This window comes from Myotis brandtii, unplaced genomic scaffold (assembly GCF_000412655.1).
Source record: "Myotis brandtii unplaced genomic scaffold, ASM41265v1 scaffold430, whole genome shotgun sequence".
Classification (NCBI taxonomy): Eukaryota; Metazoa; Chordata; class Mammalia; order Chiroptera; family Vespertilionidae; genus Myotis; species Myotis brandtii.
In genome coordinates, this window is record NW_005366456.1 from 212,698 (window position 1) to 232,223 (window position 19,526).

The 19,526-nt window shown below is 45.5% G+C and overlaps 1 protein-coding gene across 1 annotated transcript in view; it reads left to right on the forward strand.

Annotated features, from left to right (window-relative positions):
• The window catches only part of PRICKLE2 (prickle homolog 2), a 142,089-nt gene that overhangs the window by 24,656 nt on the left and 97,907 nt on the right, over nt 1-19,526 (forward strand). Inside the window, exon 2 of the mRNA XM_014546130.1 lies at nt 3,014-3,197. Coding sequence (XP_014401616.1) covers nt 3,054-3,197 — 144 coding nt within the window. The 5' untranslated portion in view covers nt 3,014-3,053. The remainder of the gene's footprint in view (nt 1-3,013; nt 3,198-19,526) is intronic.

Here is a 19,526-nt window from a genome sequence, read left to right on the forward strand (position 1 = left end):
TAGGAATAAATTACTTAAAAATAAACTTAACACAAGAAGTGCAAGGCATAACAGAAAGCCACAAAATAGCATTGAAGGAAATTAAAGTATACTGAAGTAAATGGAAAGACATCCTTTGTTCATGGACTGGAAGACTTACTATTGTTAAGATAGTAATATTTTCCAAATTGGTGTACAGGTTCAATGCAACCCCTGTCAAATTCCCAGCAGGACCATTTTGCAGAAATTGGCAAGCTACTATCCTAAAATTTATATTTTATGATGCAAATGCCAGGGATGCAGAAGAATCAAAACAACCTTTTAAAAGGGGAACAATGTTGGAGGACCCTCACTTCACAGTTTCAAAACTTACTACAAAGCGACAGTAATAAAGACTGTAATACTGGCAAAAGGATGGACATACAGATCAATAGAATAATTGAAAGACCAGAAATAAACCTTTAAACTTATGATCAATTGATTTTTGAGAAGGATGCCAAGACACTTCAGTGGGGAAAGAATAGACTTTTAACAAATGGTGCTGGGACAGTTGGATAGCCCCAGGGGTATGAATCTGGACTCCTTCCTCAGGCCATATATGAAAATTAACTAAAAATGGAACATAGATCCACATATAAGAGCTAAAACCATAAAATTCTTAGCTCAAATATAGGAGTAAGTCTTTATGACCCTAAGTCAGGCAATGGTTTTGTAGATATGATACTTAAAGCGCAAGCGATAACAGAAAACAAATATAATTTGGACTTCATCAAAATTTTTTTTTAAGTTGTGTTTTAACAGGCATCATCAAGAAAGTGAAAACCTACATAATGAGGACAAATTTTTGCAAATCATATACTATCTGATAAAAGACTTGTATCCAGAAAATATGTATATAAAATGTTTACAATTTAATAAAAGACAAATAATTTAAAAATGGACTAAGGATTTGAATAGACATTTTTTCAAAGAAGAGATATAATAAGCACAGAAAAAGATGCTCAACATAATTAGCTATTTAAAAAGGGCACATCTAAAGCACAGTAAGATACCACTTCAAACCCACTAGGATGGCAATAATCAAAAAGAAAGAATAACAAGTATAGGGAGGAAGCAGAGAAAATGAAACGCTCATTCATTGATGGTAGGAATATAAAATGGTACATATATTTTTTGAAAAAAAGTTTAACAGTTCCTCAAATTGTTAAGCTTAAAGTTACCATATGACCCAGCAATTCTACTCCTGGGTATCTACCCAAGAGAATAGAAAACATATGTACACACACACACACACACACACACACACACACACAAAATTGTGTCCATAGATATTCAGAACAGCATTAATTCACAAAGGTCAAAAAGTGGAAACAATCCAAATGCCCACCAGCTGATAAATGGGTAAACAAAATATACAGTAGAATATTTCAATAAAACGGCAAGGAAGGATTGACACATGCTACAACATAGATGACCCTTCAAAACATCATGTTATATTAAAGAAGCCAGTTTCAAAAATCTTCATATTGTATGATTCCATTTATGTGAAATTTCCAGAATAGGCAAAACCATGGAAACAGAAAATAGGTTAGTGGTTGTCAGGACCTGGGGGAACAGAATGTGGGAAGTGACTGCTACGTGCACAGGGTTTCTTTGGGGGTGATGAAAATGTCCTAAAATTAGACAGTAGTGACAGTTTCACAACTCTGTGAACATACTAAAAGCCAAATAACAAGTCAACGTTTCTCTCTCCTTTCTCTCCCCCTCTTCCTCTCTCTAAAATAAAATAAATTAATTAAATAAAAGTTCCCATTTCTCTGCATCAAGAAGTTAATTGGTGATATTTAATCCTATGAATAAAGCAAGAAAAGGTATCTTACTTGCTCTTCAACATATTTTCTACCATAAAGTAATCCTGAAAAAAAAAAGTAACTGAAATCCCCAAATTAGTAGAAGTGTCTGGGATCAAAGCCACTTTAAAATGGTGAGTTTTGTGGCATATGAATTATATCTTAACAAAGCTGTTATCAAAAAATTCAGGCACCAAATAAATAAATAAAAATCAGGCACATGTGGGGTTAGGATGATGGACTCTTTGTTGCCTTTATAAGGTGCTACTGGGACTATTCATAAAGATAAGAGTATACATATAACAGCTTATTTTTATTAAAATTTCCTCCTTCACTGTTTTCTTCTGTTTTATTGATGGATGCTAGACATGCTTTTGTGTTGAGTGAACCTTTTGATTGCTTCATCATTTGTGTAGCCACGGAGAATGGAAAGATGTAACCTTAAAGAGGAATGCTCAATTTGGAGAAGAGATTTTGATCATTGGCTGCTGCCTTTTGAAAGAATTCACATGCATGATTCCTTTGTATATTATAAAAACAATCAATTTAGGGAAGATTTGGGTTTCTAATTAAAATTTCAAACCTACAGGGATCTTTAGTGGAAATGAAAATGCCTTTCTCGTAAAATCGTAGGCCCAGATTTGTTTAATGGGGAAAATATTTTTCTCTTCTTAAAGAAAATCTCACCTGCAGTTCTTTTTAAAACCACGTTCATTTTCCAAGGTCTAAGAACCTTTTATAAAAATGGTATGTTGTCCGCATTTGTTAAGTCTACTGGTAATATTTCTGGTCAGCATATGTATTATGTCTATGTAATTACTGTTACAGTCAAGGAAATTGTGGTCATGGTCTTTCTCCAGGGTTATACCTGCTAAAATAAAAAACATTTTGACATTCCTCTTGGGGAACTGATTTAGAAGGAAAGGTTGGGGTCCGTGTTTAAACATCCTTGGCATGCTTGCGTGGGGGTCTCTGACCTTCCACGGTGTCTGCACATGCGCGCTGCGTGCCATCTACAGAGTCAGGCGTGCTGTGCTCTGCTCCCTTAGATGCTTTTGCCAAAGAGCAGTTGCCAAGGAATGTGTTTATATAATTTGGGATCCAAGGGCTGGGGACTGGCAGGCCAGTGGAAAAAAAATGGGGGTTTTGGCCTTCCCCTCACCTCCCGCCTTTGCTGCTTGCAGGAAGATCTGCCTGCACTGCAAGTGCCCTCAGGAGGAGCACATGGTGACGGTGATGCCCCTGGAGATGGAGAAGACCGTCAGCAAACTCATGTTTGACTTCCAGAGGAACTCGACCTCGGACGACGACTCGGGCTGCGCCTTGGAGGAGTACGCCTGGGTCCCGCCTGGGCTGAAGCCTGAACAGGTACCGCTCGGAGGAGGGAAAGTGTGGTTTGCCTTTTGCCTTTATCTTGCCCATCATGCCTCATTCCAGTTCAGAAGGAAGCGTTGGCTTGGCTGATTCAGGGAAGTGGTTGGGGCTCCATGGGCTGGAGATGGCTGAGGCCACAATGGGAAATGAAACTGACCCTCTTGTGGGCCGTCACTTTCATTCATTCCGGATTGCCATTCACTGTTAACAGAAAATGGTCCAAAACTTCTCAGAAATGTTGGCTTTGGAACATTAGATAGCGAATCTTTAATTTTGGAAAGGGAAGGGAGTTCTACCTTGACCGTGAATCTTGAGGTTAAGATCCTTTGTAAAGCAGAGTGAGGAAATGTGGATTCATTCGCCTGTTCCCCCCGGTGATTTATTTGTGCTGTGTTTAAATATTACTCTTGGCCTTGCTTTACAAAGAAAGGCATTGGCATTTCCTGAAATATTTTGGCACTGCCCACAGGCTGTAAATATTATTGGCTCGATGAGATGAACTTGGTTTTTTCTGTTCCCTGCATTTTTCCCAGTGATGTACAGCCTCTGCTTTGCATTTCTCGGTCCTTGGAATTTTCTCTTCCACCAGCCTCGGTGTTGGCTGAGAAGCCCCTGCTTTCGGCTAGATGTTTCCATGTTCTTCTCTCTGCATCTGTTATCACTGAGGTGCTGCCCGTGTCCCCACCTGTTGTCAGTGGAAGTAGGCTTCTTGGGGTGCCGCTGGAATAAGAATTTCCTGAAGCCCCCACGGGAGGATGAGGTGTCTATGGAAAGCTTTATTTCTGTGGAATTAAACCCCTGAGTGGGCTTCTTGGGGTGCTGCTGAATAACAGTTTCCTGACGCCCCCAAGGGAGGATGAGGTGTCTATGGGAAGCTTTATTTCTGTGGAATTAAACCCCTGAGTTTCCAAGGTCCCAACTCCCGCTGTCCCACCATAGGAAAGTCCCATTCCGTCTTCAGCAGGACTAGGATCAAAGCCAGTGCCCAGAGTTTCTGCTGCCTTTTGCAACGTCCAGTCCAGCATCTGGTCAGGTTAGCCTGTGTTCCCAGCAGCAGTCCATTGTATGTGGGGTCCAGGTGGCCATGTAGCTTCTAGGGCCACCTGGCTGTGGAGGGAGTACCAGTGAGTGTAAGGAAACAGGAGCAAAGCGAAAGGAACAAGAGAGCAAGAACTCCTTTGCCTGGGGGATTTGACCTTCCAAGATATCGCACACTTGCAGTGGCTCCACCCCCTAGGCAATTATCTTTATTCCCAGGTCAGACTGACAGGCAAGCATCCTCCCTATGTGACCCAGACTTCACTGCACATGCGTGCCTACCCCCACTTTGTTGGACCCTCCCCCCAGTGATCTGCAGGGCATGGACCTGTGGTTCCTGGGGAGTGTGAAGTTGCAGCTTCCTGGTGAAGCTGCCCAGATGGCCTTGCTTATAATGTCAGGCCTCCCCTTTGCTCCTTAACTATTATTAATATTAGCTAGCTGGTTACGACAGTGACACATCTTTAAGAGGCAGGTTTACCAGAATCTTAAGTGTTTGACCACTGTTCCCTTCCTCTGACACAGAAAGCTTCTTGCTCTGCAGTTCTTTATGTCTGACAGAATGTTTTGAAACTTAAAAAGCCCTGAAATTTCAAGTTAGGAACTTTAGATGTGGTCGTGCTTTTAGAAAAAGTTCTTTTCTTTTTTTAATAACTCTTTATTGTTGAAAGTATTACATATGTAGAAAAAGTTCTTTATGATTAAGAAAGACCCAAGAACCCGGCCAGTGTAGTTCAGTGGTTGAGTGTCCATGTAGGAACCAAAAGGTCACTGGTTTGATTCCCAATCAGGGCACATAACCAGGTTGCAGACTAGATCTCCAGTGGGAGACGTACAGGAGGTACCCAATTAATGATGTTTCTCTTTCATTGAAGTTTCTATCTATCCCTTTCCCTTCCTCTCTCTAAAAATCAATAAAAACATATTTTTTTTAAAAAAGAAAGACCCAAGAATTCACCAACAACTTAAGGGTGGGACCCTGATAACATCCTTTGATTGGCCATTTCTTACTTTTTTCTTCCAATACTGAGGTTGCAAATTGGCTGATGAAATCAGCCACACAGGGCAAGATTTCTTTAGCCAGCAAAGTATTGTTTAAACTTTTGACTTAGTAGATAAGATGGGGGGAGGTAGAGGAGGGCATAGTGGGATAAATGATGATGGAAGGAGACTTGACTTGGAGGTGGTGAACACAGAATACGATATACAGATGATTTGTTATAGAACTGTACATCTAAAATCTGTATAATTTCATTAACCAATGTCACCCCAATAAATTCAATAAAAAAATAAAATTCTAGAGCCATGAGAAAAAAACTTTAAATTAATTACTAATGCTTAATAATTAGGAATTTTTAGTTAAGAGTTTATGCTTATGGCCCTGGCCGGAGTTGCTCAGTTGGTTGGGCGCCATCCTGTGCATTAAAGGGTTGTCAGTTGGATGTCCAGATCGTGGGCTCAAATCCCCAGTGTTGTGTGTGTGTCGGGGGGGAGGGGGTAGAGGGGAAGGTGTAGGAAGCAGCTGACTGATGTTGGGCTCTCACATCAATATTTCTCTAAAAATCAATAAAATATTCTTTAAAAAAAAACTCAAGAAAATTTGAGGATCTGAAATCTCATTTCTGCCAGGAACAGTGTTTTGGCCATTGAGTTGAGAGCTGGCATTCTTTCTAGACAGAGTTTGATCTCTACAAGTCACCCTAGTCTCCTCTAAGCCCACTTTACCCCTTTGTGTTACCTTCCTAAACCCTACAGGCACTTCAGTTTTGTGATCTCTATTCTGATTGCTACCATGGAGAAAATATCTCAGAATAGAAACATTCACAGGAAATAATGAGAATCACAGGGAACTCTGTGTTGGATATTAACAGCAAGAAATGAGTGTTTTCTCTCTGTTAGTAGGTTGAAGTTATATATTTTCCTCTGTTTCAGTAAGGATTGTATTATTAAAGTGTAAGTTTAAGAAGAATGAGAGGATTTGAGTTTGTCTGTAAAACTCAGATGAGGTGGTGGGTGACTGAGGATCTTTGTTTGACATCACCATTCTGCCCCTGGTACTTGAGCAATGAGTTTTCACACCTCGATACATCTGTGAGCTTGTTTCATTTCTGTGCTAACCTCAATTTCAGCAGCTTCTAAGAGACCCATCTTTCTTTTGTTCACTTTACTTCCTGTTAAATTGGGCCCTAAAATTTCAAAGTTAAACTGTTTTCAGTTCCCTGCTTACGTAGATTCTTCTATAAGATGGTTAAACATCAGTCTATGATGTTCAGATTCAGACAAAATTTTCTATTGAGCCAAAAGAATAGACGATTACAAAAGCTAGTTCTTGGTTAAATTCGCCAATTCGAAAAGTGAGCGATTATGGTATTTTGGAGGCCACTTTGACTCATCCAAAACGAATGTCTTTGGGAAGTATAAAGCAACGTTCTTTGATTTGTTTTGAAAGAAGATGATTAATGCTATTAAACAAGTGGTTTGAATTATGCCAGATGAAAGGATATTCCTCTCTCTTATAATTTTGTTGCTCTTTGCACAGTTTTCTCTATTCTCTACACTTACTCAGACCTCCATGACACAGATGCTTAGAAAGGGAAATTGTCTTCAGAGAGAGACTGTCTCTTCAAGCTGTTTGAAGGGCTCTGTATTTGCCTAATAAAATATAAGTCTATATTAAAGATATTTGTTGCATGAAGGAAATGCACTTTGAATTTAAAATTATAAGATACCTTGAATTGTATAGGTTTAAAGATTTTTAAAACCTTATCCAGTATGATCTAAGATTAGAAAAGTTTGACTCCTAAATGCCTCTCACTAATAAAAATTCTGATGTTTAGTATCATATTAGTTGTCTCTGGTTTGAGAAAAACCATTTTTCTACCAAGTTAAACTGTTTTCAGTTCCCTGCTTATGTAGAAATTATAATGAACAGTAAAATGCTTTGTGCTGGAGGCAAAATACTAAAGACTAGTCAGGGTTGAGAGCAATGTGCTTCCTTTCCTTTTCATTGGAAACCTTTCATTTTAGCCCCTGGCTGTGGGGTTGGTTAGTAGACCTTCAGGTGATACTCTTTATTATTCCATTTCTTCTGAGAAATGCCTTCAATTAAATATAATGCAACTGAAAGTCACCTCCCACTTGGGGAGGTGTTCTTGAATGTGAGCACTTAATTTTAGAAAAATCTACTAGCTGTAAAACCCAATTTTCTTAACACAGTCTGAAACCTAATCAGCATCACAGAGGATGCCAGCAAGGACAGGCATTGATCCTGTGATGTGTGATGACTGGCCTGGACAGTAATCAGGAGATTGCTCAGGTCCTCGCCTTTGCTTCCTCCAAATATGTCTGATGCCACCCAGAGAGCCTTGCGGTCACGAACAGAGAGCTGGAGTCCCCCCGGATTGACCATTGAAGTCTGCTAGACAGCGCCAGTTTCTCTTCAAACCCAAACACTTAATGATGTGCTCTGTCTCCCAGAGATGCCATGGTGATCAACTGACAGTACATAATACGCCAGGAAGGATTTGGGGTGTTCAACAAGCTTATGAGAAGGGCCAATGGTGAGCAGGGTTTCTCAATCTCAGCACTATTGTGAGCTCTAACTGCCAATAGTAAGTCTTTGCTTGGGGCTTCCTGTGGCTTTGCAAGATGATTGGCAGCATCCCTGGCCTCTGCCCACTAGAAGCCAGTAACACACCGCCCTTCCCCCATTGCTGGGATAACTAATCATGTCTCCAGACATTGCCCAATGTCCTGGGGAGGAGGGGGAGGAATGTGGATTGAGTATCCCTGGCTGAAAGTGATGTTAAAACCTGGAATATCTGGCAGTAAAATTCTGTTCTAATCAAGACCAAAAAAGGATGCCTCAATTCAGCAAGCATTTACCGAACACCTGCCATGTTCTCACTGCAGCACAATGGCTGCTGCCCTGTGAGGGGGTCAGGTGTTTGGCAGAGAGAAGTGTGTTCCAACCGTTTTGCGTGGGTATATAACAAGTGTCTATGGATATAGGAGTCCATTTCTGGGTTTGTTTGTTGTGTGTGTTTTTTGTTTGTTTTTTTGGACAAAAATGTGATGATGCTACCCACTTATTGTGATTTTTTCCCCACTTCATGTATTGTGAGGATTTTTCTCTATCTGTGTATTTAGATCCAGATTCTCCTTTGGAATGGTGTGCAGTTCTCTGTCGGTAGTTTCTAACCTGGAGCGGTACCAGCACCACTAGGGGGCATTTGGATATGGGTGTTTGGGAGGAGGTAGTTATGGTCGAAATGACTGGAGGACTCCACTCCTGTTTTAATGGGTAGGAGCTTGGGATGCTAAACGTCCTGAAAAGGACCAGATGGTCCTGCACCAAGGAGAACTGACCCCTTCCGGACACCAGAGGACCCACCCTGAGCAACTCTGAGTCAAAGTTTATTTTTGAAATGTGCATCTCAGGCTGCTTTCCTTGATATGAAATAAGGTGACAGCAGCCAACCTTCCTGTACGCTCGCCGGTTCCTCTCGGGAAGAGCAGTTGCTGTAGGTGGAGGGTCACATGTAAAGCTCCGGAAGGCTTTGACCCTGCCCTCCAGAAGGTGGTCTCGGCCGCGTGGGCTGGTGGCGGCCTTCACTGGTACATGTGCTGGTGGTTTTCCTATTAGTTCTTCTTCTCGCTGCACCATGGTCTGAAGAGGCCATCAGAGTGTTTCTCCTGATGAAAGTCCTTCTCATTCATGTTACCCAAATGTCTGCGGCGGATTCTCAAACACAGATGCCCCCAAATCCTTGGTCTCCACACATTGGTAATTTGACCTTGACCTTAACTGTGTTTTTGCACAGGAAGAGTGGTGGTTAGGTTATTTGTCCAGAACTCAAACCATCCCAGGACGGACGAAGAGCAGACACGAGGAGTAATTGTCCAGTGTTTGGCTTTCAGAGTATTCCGCTGGAAGTGGTAAAATGAGCCATCCAAGACTGCCTAAGAGATGGGTGCATTCGTTGGTTTTGAGCCCCATGAAAGTCTCCAATATCTTTATCGGGGTGCATAGCCTTCATTATTTATAGCGCATCCATCGTGTGTCAGGTAAATGTTTCCTCAGGAGCTTCTCTGACTGCCCAGACTCCAGTACATGCTCACAGCAATCCCTGGAACTCCCCTATTAGCCTTCATCAAACTGGTCATTAGGTGCTTGTTGGTGTGATTGCTTGTTCAATATTTGGCTCCCCCACTGTAGTTTACGATCCAGGAAGCCCCAGCGCCTGGCACAGCGCCTGACCCATGGCGGTCACCCCGGGACATTTGGGAAGAGCAGGCAGGAGACGGGGTCCTCTGAAGGACCGGAGACGTTCAGGGTTGCATCACACGGAAAAGATATAAGACTTTTAACTGGTTTTCTACGTAGAGAGTTGCTCTGTATCCACGATTCCTGCCTCTCTGCATTTCTTAAAAGTTGTGTTCTAGGCGATGCCCTGCCCAGCTGGCTGCTTCGGTGTCTCGGGTTGCAAAGGGCAGGAGCCGGGTGGCATCAGGCAAAGGCACGGTGCCCTCAGCTCCAGGATCGGGTCTGGAGCAGGGTGGGGGAGCTGGGGGTCTGGCAGACCCCCTTCTGTCTCCACACCAGGGGACCCTTTATGTCACCATCCCCATCTGGGGAGCTGCGGGAGTCGCTGGGTGAGGAGGAAGCAGCAGGGCCCAGTGGGAAGGGCTTGGCTTGGAGTCAGCAAATCTGGCTGCTGCTCCAGCCCTCTCGGACCTCGGGAAAGCTGCTCAACTTCCAGGAGCCTCGGTCGCCTCTTGGTCCTGATGATGACCATGGAGAAAGTGACTGCTTTTCTTCACACTCGTTTCTGCCCACCAGCATTTTAGCTGCTTGATTGTCCTTTAACAACTGAATTTGGTCGTTGCTGTTGCGGCCTCTGTTTTAGAGGTGAGTAAAGTGAGGCTCAGAGAACTTACACACTTGCCCAAGACCACACAGCTAATGAGCAGCGGCGATGGGTTCAGTCTCAGACGCCCCAGGAGCTCGCACTCTGAGACTGTGGACCTCAGGGCTGGGCTGGCCGGAATGGGGGCGTGTGCCTGTGTGAAGATCCTGGCGTGGGGTCTCACATAGAGCTGCTTCGTAGGACGGTGGTTTCCTGACCGCCCTTCCAGAAGCCGTAGTAAGTGACTGTGATCACTGTCGCCCTGGTGGCAGGAAGCGGGAGAAGGAACTTGGGGCTATCCAACACAGCGGAAGGTTAGGTGGGGATGGAGGGGAGGGAATAAGCATAGATTGAACGGGAATCCTGGATTCCTTCTCAGCCTTCTCAAGGGCTTTTAATAAAATAATTTGGGATTCCACCTGCACGGCGCCTTCCTGCCCCCCAGGGACTTGGTTGTAGGGTTGCTGTAAACGGGCAACTTCATTCAGATGATGTGCTGGCTCTGTGGAGCCGGAGCAGCTCGGACTTCTTTGATAGCCACGTTGGCTTCGGGCCCTGCCACCCACCTTGCTGGGTGCCTGGATGCTGCAGCATCACCATCCCAGGCCTGGGTCCCAGGTTTGTGTTCCAGGTCATTCTCTGCAGGCCCTCAGAGTGCAGAGACAGCCTCCCATGAAGAAGAAGGTGCTGCACCCCTCCCCTTGGGGATGAAGAGCAGGAGGGGTGGCCCTGTCCCGGGCTCCGACTTTGCCACTCAGGCCTCTTCAGCGGGTCTCTGATGCGGGCTGATGGCCTCCTGGCAGCCTTCCAGGGATCTTACTCCCCCAGTGAGGATGTAAGGTGAGAATCAGACTATACTGGGAAAGTCCTTGAAAAAGTAAGAGCGATTAGGCTTTTTTCAATTATGCATTCGCTTATTCAACTGGTAGCTAATGTGTACCTACTATGTGTCAGGCACTTTCTAGGCCAGGGGTGGGCAAACTTTTTGACTCGAGGGCCACAATGGGTTCTTAAACTGGACCAGAGGGCCGGAACAAAAGCATGGATGGAGTGTTTGTGTGAACTAATATAAATTCAAAGTAAACATCATTACATAAAAGGGTACGGTATTTTTTTTTTTTTAGTTTTATTCATTTAGTTTGCCCACGGCTGTTCTAGGCACTGGTGGTAAAACAATTAACAAGATAATTGAGATTTCTGCTACATTGCGGTTGTAGGCAGGGTTTTGGAGACATGTAAATTAGGAAACAAATGATCTAGATAAGGTGAGGTGGTGATTTTAAAAAGAACAGTGATGTTCATGGTAGTGGTGGAAACTTTGGTGACCTCTTACCTGTGCCAGGTGTTGTCCTCAGTGCTTTACAAGTCGTGTCCCACCCAATGTAGTCTGAAGAAAATACAGCAGCTGCTGTGATAGCTCACGTGGGCCGGGTGCTGGCGGGATTGCTCATTTACACGGATTGGTCAGAGGCAGCTTCTCTGGGGAGGTGGGTTTGACCTGCTCCTGAATGGCATGAAGCCTGCATGTGGAGGCCTGGCTTGTTACAGGAGTTACTCACCTGCGTGCAGGTCAAAGCTAAATGAAACCAACACCAACTTTGTATCTATGCCAAGAATTTGGGGAGTGTGTTGTTGGCCGGTTTGAGGAGAAGTGAATGGAGCCCATGCAGTGCCCAGTCCTGGCCGAGGCATCATGGACCAAGGGCTGGGACGTCCCCCGGCCATGCTCACCCCCGCGGAATCCGTAGAGCCCATCCCCCACCACCTTCATGTTTGTGCCCACAGGCAGAAGTAAGGCAGCAGAATCCCCCTTTAGATGCTGAAAAGGTAACAAGGAATCATATGCCCAGTGCCTGGCAGATAGTCCATGGTCATAGGATCATATGCCCATGCCTCACAGATAGTCCATGCTCATAGGATCATATGCCCGTGCCTCGCAGATGATCCGTGCACGTAGGAACATATGCCCATGCCTAGCGGACAGTCCGTGCGCGGGTGTGTCTGCCCCTTTGCCCCTTTGTCACGTGCCCTACCTTCTAAGATGCAAGCCTGTTGGAGCGAGACGCACACTGTCTTTTTCACCCCTATTGCTCGGTGCCTAAAACGTCTAATACATGTTACTCATTCAGTAAATGTTACACAACTACACAGCCACATTTCACCCTTGCACAAAACCCCCACCTTTCCAGTGAATGCCTTGCAGCTCAAGGAGGATCGGGAACTAGACCGGATGCCACCGCTGGTAAGAAAGGGGCAGAGCCAGGACTCACGCCAGCTGTCTGTCCCACCCGCCGCCCACTCAGGCTCTTCCTCCTCCACCCGCCTCTTCGTGGAGATCCACCCAGGACATCAGATCTGAGGAAGCCGGCTTGGCGTGTGTCAGCAGAGGGAGCGGGCGTCACACAGGCTCTTTCATTCTTGGGGAAGAAGATTCTCCTAATCTCAGGTTGGCCCAGGTGACTAAGGCTGGCCTGTCCCCACCTCCAGCAGTTTCCCCATCGCTGCAGGAGGCAGCACGGCCCTGCCTCCCCAGGCTGCTCCTGCCATCAGCAACCTCTGTCTGTCCTGGCTCTTCTCACTCCCTCCTCCTGGCTCGGGGCCCACCTGGCGTCAACTGCATTTCCTCTGCTGGCTCCGTGGCCCTCAGGTTCCTGGTCCAGCGTCACGGACCTGGGCTCTCGGCAATGGCATTTATTCCTTCAGCAAATCCCTGTGGAGCGCCGGCTAGAAGCCAGGCCCTGGGGGACACTGGGACCCAACAAAGAAGTAGCCCTGCCCCTGTGGAGCTGACCGTCTCATGGGGCAGTCAGATTAGCGATTGATGAACAGACCCTCAGAGAGGGGTGTGCTGGGAGCGCAGTGAACACGGGTGGTGGTATAGAGCCAGGTATGGCAAACTTTTCTGTAAAGAGCCAGGCAATAAATATTTTAGACTTTGTAGGACATACAGTCTCTTGTTGCAAATACCCAGCTGTGATGTGGTCGTGTGAAAGCATAGACAGTACGTAAATGAATGAGCATGGCCATGTGACAATAAAACTTTATTTACAAAAACAGGCAGCGGGCCTGATTTGATCCCCAGGCTGACGTTTGCTGGACCCTGATTTAGAGAATCTACTTGAAAAGGAAAGAGCCTTTCTGGAGAGGTGATGCATGGAGTGATGGTTAAGTTCCGCCCTCAGCCCAGTCCTGAGCACCAGCAGCTCTGGTATCACATGCGAACTTGTTCAGAATAAAGGTTCTCAGGTCACGGCCCAACCTCCTGAACCTGAGCTCTGAGGTGGGCCAGCGTCTGAGGGTTTTGGAGTGCATGAGCACCAGCAGCTCTGGTATCACGTGGGAACTTGTTCAGAATAAAGGTTCTCGGGTCCCGGCCCGACCTCCTGAACCTGAGCTCTGAGGTGGGCCAGCGTCTGTCTGAGCAGGGCCTTCGGGTGATTCGGCGGCGTGCCCAAGTCCAGAACTGCTGTCGGGCACTGGAAAACCACAGCGCTGGACGCAGATGGGGCCAAATCTTGGCTCTTCCCCTTGCTAGCTCTGTAACCTTGGCTACGGTGTAAAATGAGCTGTAACTGTAAAGGAGCTGTGAGAAGAGATGAATGACTCTGCAAAGAGCCTAGGAGATGCTGACACATAATAGGTCCTATCGAATGGTAGCCGCTGTCATCACCGCCGGCATCGTTTGGGTCTTCCAGACACTGGAGCAGGTTCGCCCTGGGAAGTAACATGAAGCAACTTTCATTCCCAGCATCTTGCTCCTGACTGGCTTCCCTGAATGTGGCCTGAATACAAGGCTGTTTGTTAAAAGAGAATTTAAATCCTTTCATTGGTCCTGCTTCCTTGGCTTTCTCTTTGGCCTGTTAACCCAAAAGATGCTCCCAGACCATGAATTCTACAGCTGTGACTCACCACGGGGCTGGGGCCATCGTACCAGGCACCCGGCTTTACCATTCACTTTCCGGCAGTTGACAGTTTGCGCTTTTTATGTGAGAAGCTATTTATACCAAGAAAGACAGAAGCTGGCAGATGTGGGGGGAAGGAGTGAATGACAAAGTAGTTCATCTCTCTAGGCCTGCTGGGTGGTCTGGTTCGTAGGGAGGGAATGCATAATCGAATAGCCCCTCTAAAAACTGCACAGAAACCATTATTAGACTCACCAGCCATTTGCAGTGTCGTCTTCATTTGATTACTCCATCAGCTCGTGCTGAGCTCCAAATGGAATTTCACGGCTGCATGAGATGCATGCTTCTCCACCTGCAGTGGATTAAATTTCTTCTGAGGTGCTTCTCCTGCGTTAACCGTCGCTGTCACTCAACACAGGGTTTTCAGGGCTGTGTCGGAGATGAGTGGAGAAGGGAGGTAAGGAGATAGGAGACCCCCAAACATCTCCTGAACAGATCTCGGGAAAGATCCTGTGTTTATCTTGGCTCCAGATATGCACTGAGTCATTGCATGGCAATGGGAAACATGCCTGTGTGCACAGCATTCAGTAAACCCCCTGTTAATGAACTTGTTTTCAACGGAGCCGTCAGAGATGGGACGAGAACCTGGGTTCAGGCCTGAGGGCCTCTGCCAGATTCCACCAGCAGGGTCTTGTCAAGGCTCGCGTGCAGAGCGTGAGGCCCAGAGAAGCCAAGGATCATTTGCAAATGCAGGAAAGGGAGACCTGCATTGGAGTTTCCAGCTTTCAAGACAGATGGCCTCAACCCTTACAGTAAATGCGTTCTGGGATCCTTGAGATGGGGAGTGGGCCTCTGGGCTGGACTTCCTGCCTGAGCTCACAGCCGCACACCCTTTCTGCTGACTGAGCAGCCTGCTCTGTGGGCTGGTGTGAGAGTTGATTTACTATCAAGAGGATCTCCTCTGCCTTATGACTCATGAGATGTTTTGAGAAGTTTCATGAGATGGTTGGATGAATCTACCACCAAGTCAATTAATAACTACCTTCTTTCGTCTAGCCATCTATCTGTCCATCAGTTTATTCATTCAGCCATTTGTTCATTCCACCATTGTTTATTAAGTACCCTTATTCTATTGTGATTTTGGTGTGGCTGTGGTCCAGGTTTGGTATAAAACCAGAGTTTCCCAACCCCTGTGTTACATTGTGCTTTGTGTGGCAAGGAGTAGCTCATAGCAAACGCAGAACGTCTCTCTTTGTGGAAGACCCACACAGACTCCAGGCTTGCTGCTGGCCTCCCGGAGCTTCTCAGCTCATAGTGTTCAGGAGTGTGAGCTTTGGCATTAAGCAGCTCAGTGTTCAGATTGGACAAGTTAATCCACCTCCATGAGCTTTCATTTCATCATTTGAAAAATAAGAATGTTATTACCTAACTACAGTGTGTTTGTGAGGATTAAATAAAATAATACCTTAGCGTGGGACTTTAAAAATGGCAGATTCAGCTTTTCTTTAAATAGCCAGAAACAGCCCAAATGTCCATCAACAGCTGAATGGGTAAACAAATTATATTTTATCCATAGAGTAGAATACTACTCTGTAATAAAAAGGAGAGAACTCTTGCTATTTCCAGCAACATGAATTTATCTTAAAATCATTATTCTGAACCAAAGAAGCCAGACCCAAATAAATGATCTACTGTAGGATTCTATTTATATGAAACTTCAGAACATTTAAACCAGCGGTTCTCAACCTGGGGGTCGCCAACCTGGGGGTCGAATGACCCTTTCACAGGGGTCGCCTAAGACCATCGGAAAACACATATATAATTACATATTGTTTTTGTGATTAATCACTATGCTTTAATTATGTTCATTTTGTAACAATGAAAATACATCCTGCATATCAGATATTTACGTTACGATTTATAACAGTAGCAAAATTACAATTATGAAGTAGCAACGAAAATAATTTTATGGTTGGGGGTCACCACAACATGAGGAACTGTATTAAAGGGTCGCGGCATTAGGAAGGTTGAGAACCACTGATTTAAACTAATCTGTAGAACTGAAAGCAGATCAGTGGTGACTTGGGGGTAGAGGAGGTAGGGAAGAGTGGGAGGGAGGAGTTTCAGAAGGGCAGAGGGAACCTTTGAGGGCAATAGGTGTTTTCACTATCTTGATGATGTAGATCAGGGGTGGGCAAACTTTTTGACTCGAGGGCCACAATGGGTTCTTAAACTGGACTGGAGGTCCGGAACAAAAGCCTGTATGGAGTGTTTGTGTGAACTAATATAAATTCAAAGTAAACATCATTACATAAAAGGGTACGGTCTTTTTTTTTTAGTTTTATTCATTTCAAATGGGCCGGATCCAGCCCGCGGGCCGTAGTTTGCCCACGGCTGATGTAGATGGTTTTGTGAGTACTGTATATGTATATGTCAAAACTTATCAAATTGTATACTTTGAACATGGGGTTTATCTTTAACTACCTCAATAAAATGATTGATTGATTGATTGATTGATTGAATGAATGAATGAAATGCTCTTTAGCAAACAGGAGGGCAGGCATCCTCTCTCATGTCAGTGATGGAGTCTTCCTAAGGTTCCATGGTTGCCTTGGGATGTAACTGAGCCTTTGGCCAAGAAGCACTGTTAGAAAGAATTGCTCAGTACTAATTATGCATAATAAAAAGGAGATCTGGGACAGAAACTCATCAACATCCAGATGGATGGCACTAAAAAGCCATTTCCACAGACTGGCTTCTTTCATCATCTCTTTTAATTCCCTAGGATGTGCCTAACACGTAGTTGGCACTCAATAAATAGTGGTGGCAGTTGCTACTGCTATAGCAATTAGAAAGATTGATTAAAATTCAATGATCAGATCTTGCAAAGGGAAGCTAATTATCCGAACAATTTCCGAACCTGCATTTTCTGAACCAATAAGAGAAATTCGTGAGCTCTCAGTTTGGGAGGGATCAGGGCTGCCACATATAGTTGTAAGGTTTGTCATTACACAAAGGTGCCTGGCCAAGGGGGTGATTGGAGGCTGATATTCACCTGGGCTCTGATGCCTCCCAAAGGAGGGGAACGTTTGGTTCACCAGAAGCCACTTTAGAGCTTACCTGACTGGGATGCAGGAATCTTCCAAGATGGGGGCTTGCTTTTTCTAATTTGTAATTGGGGGTGGGGTCTTTTTCTCATTTCCACAAAAGTAATAAAAAGTCTAGCAGCCACCAAGAAGCAACTGTTAACATTAGTCCAGCTCAATGGCTTTTCACTTCTTACTTCTTAATCCTGGGGTCCTGGGAGACCTGTTTTCTGACTCTTGAGCAAGGGTGTTGGGAGAAGGGTGGGTCCCCGTCCTCACTGGCGTTGAGGGGTTGGTATGAGGAGGACAGGGTATGCTTTCCCTGGTTTCGATGGCCCGGATTCTGAACAGTGGGTCCTTTTTTGTTCTCTTCTTCCTCCTCCATCGTTGAGCAAATCATTGCAAGTATCATAACCTGTGATAGAGAGGCAGGCAGGGAAAGGGGCAGAAATGCGAACCAATTAATTTTGCCAACCGCTGGGCAACTATGTTCAGTGAGGAGGAGGACAGGGTATGCTTTCCCTGGTTTCGATGGCCCGGATTCTGAACAGTGGGTCCTTTTTTGTTCTCTTCTTCCTCCTCCGTCGTTGAGCAAATCATTGCAAGTATCATAACCTGTGATAGAGAGGCAGGCAGGGAAAGGGGCAGAAATGCGAACCAATTAATTTTGCCAACCGCTGGGCAACTATGTTCATGTTGTTTGAGGGAGAGGGTCAAGTCAAGCTCTGTGGGCAAACTTGAGGTTGTATTGTGCATGTCTTTTTTGTTGTTGTTAATCCTCACCCACTGATATTTTTTCCATTGATTTTTTAGAGAAAGTGAAAGGGAGGAGTTGGGGGAAATGATAGGAGAGACAGACAGACAGAGAAACATTGATGTGAGAGAGACACAATGGTTGGTTGTGTCCCGTAAGCACCCCATTTGGAACTGGGGATCAAATCTGCAATTGAGGTGCATGCCCTTGACTGGGAATTGAACCCAAGACCCTTTGGTGGACTGGCCTACGCTCTTACCACTGAGAAACACTGGCAGGGTGTGCATGGTTTTGAAGCACCCGTCCTCTCCTGGACCCCATTCCAATGTGGATAAGCAAGAATTCATCTGGGAGGTAAGTAGGACGTGAGAAACAGCTCTGCTCAAATGCGGCCCATGGTGGTCTTTCCGAGGCATAGTGATTAAAAGCCTTGCTGTGTTATCGGGCCACTGGAGACCGGACGCAGGTCTGCCACACTCTGGCCATGGGTGTGACTGGAGCAAGTTATTTTACCTGGTGAAGTCATTCTTTCTCTTCCATAGCACAAAGATAGTAATGCAAAGGTTCCCCTTACAGGGCAACTAATACAGAACCTGGCATGTTAAAAACATCCTATGTAATAAAAGCCTAATATGCTAAGTGTGCAGTCGGCCTTTCAACCAATCAAAGTATAATATGCTAATGATATGCTAAGGCCACTCAACCTCTCACTGTGACATGCACTGACCACCTGGGGGCAGACAGCCGACCAGTCACTATGACATGCACTGACCACCAGGGGGCAGGCGCTCTGACCAGTCGGTTAGCTTGCTGCTGGGGTCCAGCTGATCAGGACTGAGCAACACAGGCCAGGCATGCCTTGGAGCCCTCCTGGTTCCTCCCCGGCTGGCCAACCTCCCACGTCCCTCCCCAGCCCCGATTGTGCACCGGTGGGGTCCCTCGACTTGTCCTGTACCCTCTCGCAATCCGGGACCCCTCGGCGGATGTCAGAGAGCTGGTTTTGGCCCGATCCTGCAGGCCAGGCCGAGGCACCCCACTGGTGCATGAATTCGTGCACCAGGCCTCTAGTTAGATATAATTACTGATTGGACAGCCAATTGGTGTAAAAACACTTTTCTTAGAAAGGCCCATCTGGGAAAACAAAACTGAGCTCTAAGCCTGAAGCTCTTGTTCAGAGATTAGGAGGGAGGAACTATAGAAATAAGACTGTAGGAATTATTGAACCTAAACCTTGTGTTTGATATTTAAGAAAACAATCTCAGAAAAGGTATATGACTTGAACATTGTCACATAGAGCCAGAATTTAGGAAACAGAGTTAATTTACTTCACTGTTATTCCCCTTAGACCAATGGTCGGCAAACTCATTAGTCAACAGAGCCAAATATCAACAGTACTTCTTCAAAATAGACTCGCCCAGGCCGAAAACCGACTTCTGCACATGGGCCACAAAGTTTCAATCGCACTGTACGTGCACCCGCACGTGGTATTTTGTGGAAGAGCCACACTCAAGGGGCCAAAAAGCCGCATGTGGCTTGCGAGCCACAGTTTGCCGACCATGGCCTTAGACCATCCGAGGCAAATACTCAAGGACGGGGTCTGGAGAATCACAGAAAAGGGGGCTTCCAAGTCCAGA